We start from the raw sequence: 7,483 nt of genomic DNA, 5'->3' as shown, positions 1-7,483 counted from the left end.
GTACTCAGAATTAAGGTTTTTTCATTGCTTCCCTTACACACCCTTGTTTATCAGAAGCAAGTCCACTCTAAAGTCAGTATATTAAGCAGGAGTCAGCAAATGTCTTCCATAAAGGGGCAGATAGTAAGTATTTTAGGCTTTGTGTGTTGGGTTACTAATATTACATGGAATGTATTTAGAATTTTAAAAATCCATTATTTATCCAAAAAACACAATTAATAGAGCATTCTATATTTTTAGTTGCTAAATATGACAATCTAATTTATAGGCTCTCTGGTGTTTGCCATTCTGGTGGGGAAACAATTACAGAATTACATAAGTAAATGGGTGAGGCTGTGTGCAGAATTAAACTTTATAAAAATAGGCAGTGGACTGTATTTGGCTCAGGGGCCATAATTTGTCTACCCCTGTATTAAACCAGTACTTTTCAATGTTTAATGTGCATCAGAATCACATGGAGAGCTTGTTAAAACACTGGTTTCTGAGTTCCATCCCCAAAGTTTATGATTCAGTCGTTGGGGTGAATCCCAACAATTTGCATTTTTATCAAGTTCTCTGGTAATGCTGCTGCTGGTGGTGGCCTGTGGGCCACACTTTGAGTACCACTGCATTATAAGAAATGCCTGTTGTGTTTTTATTCCTAAAATCCACTCAGAGGAACACATTTTATTCATTCAAAAATTTCACCAATCTTATAAGACAAAAAATTTAAGTGCTGAAATTTGAATATTCTCATGGCCAGATCTTCTACATCAGCACTGCCTCCCTAGCACTTATGGTACTTTTGGTTAATTATAAAGAGTCACTCTCTCTAAGGGAAGAATTAGAAAAAAAGGCATTGCACTTCCTTTGAACTCACACCTCACCAGGGCGCACAGCTTGATAAATTGAGCACCGGCTAGATTCCACAACCTGATTTTTAGCATTCACTCTTCCCTTCAGGGGCCTTTGTGCCTTACACAAATGGCACAGCACTCCTGGTGACCCTGCTGATCAGAAGAACGTCACCTACAGTTTATTTATAAAAACAAACAAACAACACATTCTAAATTTAAAATATTCAGTAAGAATTTACTTCTTTCCTTGAAGTAAAACAAAAACAAAAAGAAAACCAACAAATAATATTCTTTTTTTTATTCATTTGGATTTGACAGATTTTTTCAGTTTTAATGAGGTATAACTGACAAAATCATAAGATATTTAAAGTGCACAATGATGATAAACAGTATTGATAAGCAGAATCCTATATATAAGCTGACCAGCACCTGTGCTCTTTTTCTCCCTCAAGGGAAGAAAATAAACACAATTTTTAGAAATCTCCTTTATACAAAAATTTTTCATTGCTGAACATGATTTATCATCTTCATCACATGGACAGACCTCAGGCTTCAGTGTGTTAGCATAGTGAATATAGTCTGAACTGTTCTGGCTCTTTGGAATTCATTTAAGGTTTCTTTATACCCTAATAGATCAACAGTATTTTACAAGTGTTCCATGACCCTTCAAAAGAGTACATTCCCTATATAGAAGCATAGAGTTGAAATATATTTGCTTATAAATGTATGCTTTTTCATTAATATTACCCATCTATTATATGGATTATCTATATTCCTACTTAGTGCCTTGATCTAATGACTTGATATATAGTATAATTCCCATGAAGTCAGAGAGAATTTCTCATGCATGATTCTATATCCCTGGCACCTTGCACAATATATGGAACACAGTAGGCACTCACTTATTAAATGAGTAAAATTTTTTGCTATAAAATGGAATGGAATGCAATTGTTCCCAGTTGCCCATTCAAACAAAAAGTGAGTTTTTATCTTTTATATACTTTTTCCCTATTGGACTTTTAGCAGATCTTCCAATCAGGATTTAATGCTGTGTTTCATCCTGAATATACACTTCTCCCCAGCACTTCAGTTTTGAAGGCAGGTTCTACTCGGGCCTTATGTTGATCTTAAAAGCTTTTAAAATATAAACATAGAAAACAAAATAATAGAAAAGACATGAACTAAAATACTGACGTTGCACTCTGAATGATTCTTTTTTATTAGTATTATTATTTTAAATTCAATTAATTAACATCTAATGTATCATTAGTGTCAACTGTAGAGTTCATTTATTCATCCCTTACACATTACACCCAGTGCTCATTACATCATGTGCCCTCCTTAATGCTCATCACCTACCCATTACTCCATTCTCCCACCCACCTCCCCTCCAACAACCTTCAGTTTGTTTCCTATAATTAAGAATCTCCTTGGGTTTGTCTCCCTCTCTGACTTCATCTCATTTTATTTTTCCCTCCATTCCCCTATGATCTTTTGTTTTGTTTCTTAAATTCCACATATGAGTGAAACCAGGATAATTGTCTTTCTCTGATTGACTTATTTCACTTAGCATAATACCCTTCAGTTCCATCCACATTGTTGCAAATGGTAAGATTTCATCCTTTTTGATTGCTGAGCAATATTTCACTATTTACATATGTATAATATTTTTATCCATTCATCTGTCAATGGACATCTGGGCTCTTTCCAGTTTGGCTAACGTGGTCATTGCTGCTATAAACATTGGGATACAGGTGCTCCTTTTGATCACAGTGTTTCTAACCTTTGGATAAATACATGGAAGTACAGTTGCTGGATTATAGGGTACTATTACTTTTAACTTTTTGAGGAATCTCCATACTGTTTTCCAGAGTGGCTGTGCAAGACTGCATTCTCACCAACAGTGTAAGAGGGTTTCCCTTTCTCTGTATCCTCACCAACACTTGTTGTTTCCTGACTGGTTAATTTTAGTCATTCCAACTGGTGTGAGGTGGTTTCTCATTGTGGTTTTGATTTGTGTTTCCCTGATGCTAAGTGATATTGAGCATTTGTTCATGTGTCTTTTGGACATTTGGATGTCTTCTTTGGAGGAATGTCTGTTCATGTCTTCTGCCCATTTCTCTTTTTTATATTAATTTATTTATTTTCAGCATAACAGTATTCATTATTTTTGCACCACAGCCAGTGCTCCATGCAATCCGTGCCCTCAATAATACCCACCACCTGGTACCCAACCTCCTACCCCTACCGCCACTTCATACCCCTCAGATTGTTTTTCTGCCCATTTCTTGATTGGATTATTCTTTGGGTGTTGAGTTTGGTAAGTTCTTATAGATCTTGGATACCAGCCCTTTATTTGATATGTCATTTGCAGATATTTTCTCCCATTCTGTCAGTTGCTTTTTTGTTTTGTCGACTGTTTCCTTTGCTGTGCAAAAGCTTTTTATGTTGATGAAGTTCCAAAGTTCTTCTTTTGCCTTTATTTCCCTTGCCTTTGTAGACGTGTCTAGAAAGAAGTTACTGCAGCAGATATTGAAGAGGGTGATGCCTGTGTTCTCCTCTGATACTCACACGGAATGTGCTCTCCTCTAGGATTTTGATGAATTCCTGTCTCACATTAGGGCTTTCATCCATTTTTTAGTCTATTTTTGTGTATGGTGTAAGGGAATGGTCCAGTCTTATTCTTCTGCATGTAGCTATCCAATTTTCCCAACACCATTTATTGAAGAGGCTGTCCTTTTTCCACTGGATGTTCTTTCCTGCCTTTTTGAAGATTAGTTGACTATAGAGTTGAGGGTCCATTTCTGGATTTTCTGTTCTGTTTCATTGATCTGTGTGTCGGGTTTTTGTGCCAGTACCATATTGTCTTGATTATTCTTTTAATTTACTTAATTTTGCTTTTGTTTTTTAGTATTTTCTAGATGTTCTATAATGAACAGGCATTACTTTTATAGTAAAGAGAGGGGGAAATGTACATCTAGAAATATCAGTCATTTTTTTCTCAGACATATCTACTCTCTAGTTTAAGTTCCATTCATTGAGATTACATAGAAAAAGAAAATTCACTCTTCTAGATGCAGAACCCATTAAGATTTATTATAAACTTACTTTTTATTTATTTGTGTTTCAAGTTTTTAATTTAAATTCTAGTTAGTTAACATAAAGGGTTATATTGGTATCAGAAGTAGAATTTAATGATTCAACACTTACATATAACATGTAGTGCTCATCACAAGTGCTTTCTTGTTATTTAAATGGACCTCTCAGATTCTCCTTGAGTCTTTTTTTTTATTACATTATGTTAGTCACCGTACAGTACATCATTTGTTTTCGAAGTAGTGTTCCATGGTTCATTGTTTGTGTTTAACACCCAGTGCTTCATATGTGCTGTCCTTAATACTCATCACCGAGTCTTCTTTAAAGTTTCCTTCTAAATGTTGTCACCTGGTTCCCAGATCTTTCACCACTGGCATTTTCAGTGCCCATGACTCTTCTGAGACTCACATGGAATGTACTAAAATTCCTTTCTTTTTCATTCGTTTGTCCTAAACTGTTTTTATACAACTAGGTAGCGTCTATACACAATGATCTCTTATGTACTTTTCCTGTCCTCCCTCTTCAAGCAGACCACAGACGGTGGACCTAAGGAACGGAACAACAGTGGCAGAGTTTATCCTCGTGGGCTTTGAACAGAGCTCCTCTTCCACTCGGGCATTGCTCTTTGCACTCTTCCTAGCCCTCTACAGCCTTGCCATGGCCATGAATGGCCTCATCATCTTCATCACCTGGACAGACCCCAGGCTCAACAGCCCCATGTACTTCTTCCTTGGCCACCTGTCCTTCCTGGATGTCTGCTTCATCACCACCACCATCCCACAGATGCTGATCCACCTGGTGGTCAAGAACCACATCGTCTCCTTTGCCTCCTGCTTGACCCAGATGTATCTGGTTTTTGGTGTAGGTGTGGCCGAGTGCATCCTTTTAGCTTTTATGGCCTATGACCGTTATGTTGCTATCTGCCACCCACTCAGCTATGCCCAGATCATGAGCCGGCAGGTTTGTGTGAAGCTGGTGAGTACTGCCTGGTTCTTCGGGCTGATCAATGGCATTCTGCTTGATTATATGACATTTCGTGGTCCATTCTGTAGAGACAACCACATAGAAAACTTCTTCTGTGAGGCCCCCATAGTGATCGCTCTCTCTTGTGGAGACCCTCAGTTTAGTCTGAAGACAATCTTTGCTGATGCCGTCGTGGTGCTGCTCAGCCCCATGGTGCTCATTGTCATCTCCTATGCACGCATCCTGGCCTCCATCCTTGGAAGAGCCTCCTCCTCAGGTCGTGGAAAGACCTTCTCTACTTGTGCCTCCCACCTGACTGTGGTCATCTTTTTCTACACCTCAGCCATGTTCTCTTATATGAACCCTCGCAGCACACATGGCCCTGACAAAGACAAGCCTTTCTCCCTCCTCTACACCATCATCACCCCGATGTGCAACCCCATCATCTATAGTTTTCGAAACAAGGAAATGAAGGGGGCCATGGTGAGGGCCCTTGGGAGGACCAGCCTGGCCTAAGCAGAGTCTGTCTAGTGGGAAGCCTCCTGGAAGAGAAGCTCCCTCCGAGTCCTGACAACTGGGTAACATTCCCATGCTGAAAGGCTCTAAGAAAGAACATTCAAAGATTTCTTCCTACAGGCATCTAACCCAGAAGATCCTGATGATGTCTAATGTTCATCTGTCTGATTTACACCCAGTGTAGATTGATCCTTCCAAATTCCTCTTACTGAAACATGTTCATAATTGGAGGGACAAGCATAATGAAATGGAAAAGTTTATTCCAAAATTGGGGGATAAGTAGTAGACTCCTCAAGAGAAGAAAGTAATACAATGACCAGTCCATTCTTTGGAGCATTTCTTTCCAGGGTAAAGGCAAATAGCAGGAACTTCATCTTAAGGAAAAGATCATACTGAAAACTATAAGGGAAACAAAGGGATGTACAGAAGTTAGGGGAAAGGCAGTAGGTGAGAGAAATATGCTAAGAGGTGTGTGACATTATCCCTATATGATGGCATCAAAATTATCCAAGAAGTTCCCAGAAAAAGTAAGAATGGCGGAAGAGGACTGTATTACTCCTCAAAGGAAACAAGAGGAGGAGGTCTATGCCAGATGCATGTGAATTATTAATGGGGGAGTGGGAAGGCAGAAGCAAGATCAGGAAATCTGAGGAGAGCACCCACTTCCTCAAACGATGAACTGGGAGTGGTAGCTATAGAACAAAATCTCCTGGAGTCAGGGAAGCTTCCCATGACATCTGCATTTTATAAGAATATTAAAAAGAGCACTTTAACTTATTTGTGCATTTGTCTGCTTCCACTAGAAGATTTTGTCACTGGCCTGGATGCAGGTTTTACAATTTAAATGTTTCCCTTTCTTCATGAAGATTCCTCCCTATGTCTTGTTTTATTTATAATACACTACATTTCCTGAGACACTGTTCACATCCTTCTTTCTCCCCTACCCCAGTCAGTTACCTAATGTCTTAGCTCAGGGATTCTCAGCAGGGATAATTCTCTCCCCCAGGAGATATTTGGCAATATCTGAAGACATTTTCTAATTGTCACAAAAGAAGGAGGGTATGTGCTACTGACACCTAATAGGTAGAGGCTAGGGGTGCCGCAAACATCCTACAATTCACAGAACAGCACCCACAGTAAAGAATTATGCAGCTGAAGGAATCATTAGTGCTGAGCTTGAATAGCCCTGGTCAGGAGATAAAGTATTAAAAGAGCAGAATGAGGCAGATGATGAGAGGTATTGATATGGGAAAAGAAGAGGCAGTAGGGAAACCAAGAATTTATTATTCAGAATTCTATCTACAAAGACATTTCTGGTTTACTGTGAGAAAGCTTTCTGCTGGCACTGCCATGGCAACAATCTATGTCAGTACTTGTGATAAAACCTGCTCTAAAACCTGGGTGTTTGTCTCTATCTAAGCCTACTTCTACTCCAGGTTTCCCAAGTTATACCCAATCATGCCTTCCTGCCTGCCCACAAGCATGGACACCTACTTAAATTCTGCCCCTTTCATCTCTTACTTCAACCCAAACTTCACTCACCCAGCAGTCGTCTTTCCCTTGTTCCCATCAGCCTCACATTCCTGTTCAGCTAAATCCTAACATTCATCACCTTTGCTCATTTACAGTAGGACTCCTGCACATGCCATTTAGTGCAACCCATGAAAACCTTGTGGGAATAATTATGGGAATACTTCCTACAATGTCAACATTTTTCTCATTGACTTTATCCATCTCCTCCTTTCTCCAGTGCTTATATTTCCCCACCCATGTGTTCCATTTGTTTGAAAGGTCCACTCTACCTTCTATCTAAATAGAAGGTAGATAGATACTTTTTTTGCCTCTTTAGAATGAAATACACACATTTTCCCTCTGGTCTCTGTCCTCATAGACAGACCGTTGTTGGCTGCCTCAGTGGGTTTTGTTGCCTCTACATACTGGTCGGGTTTAGCTAGTAAGAGTTACTTAGTAAGATAGAGGAAGGCAGGAGAAGAAGGCATAGGAATATTTATTCTCCTGCTTCATCTGATATCCCAGAGTTACTGTCAGGTGGCCTTCTACAGCTCCCTTCC

The 7,483-nt window shown here is 39.2% G+C and overlaps 1 protein-coding gene across 1 annotated transcript; it reads left to right on the top strand.

Annotated features, from left to right (window-relative positions):
* Positions 1–4,478: 4,478 nt before the first annotated feature.
* Positions 4,479–5,411, top strand: LOC309869661 (olfactory receptor 10AD1-like; the record flags this gene model as incomplete). Its single annotated transcript, XM_082741096.1, has 1 exon — positions 4,479–5,411. Exon 1 carries the CDS (start codon positions 4,590–4,592, stop codon positions 5,409–5,411), a length of 822 nt encoding a protein of 273 aa, XP_082597222.1. The 5' UTR covers positions 4,479–4,589.
* Between the last annotated feature and the right edge of the window lie 2,072 nt (positions 5,412–7,483).

The sequence above is a fragment of the Mustela nivalis genome, assembly GCF_964662115.1.
Source record: "Mustela nivalis genome assembly, chromosome: 7".
In the NCBI taxonomy this organism is placed as follows: Eukaryota; Metazoa; Chordata; class Mammalia; order Carnivora; family Mustelidae; genus Mustela; species Mustela nivalis.
Note: the sequence above shows the minus strand (reverse complement) of the source record. Positions and strands in the feature narration are given on the sequence as shown.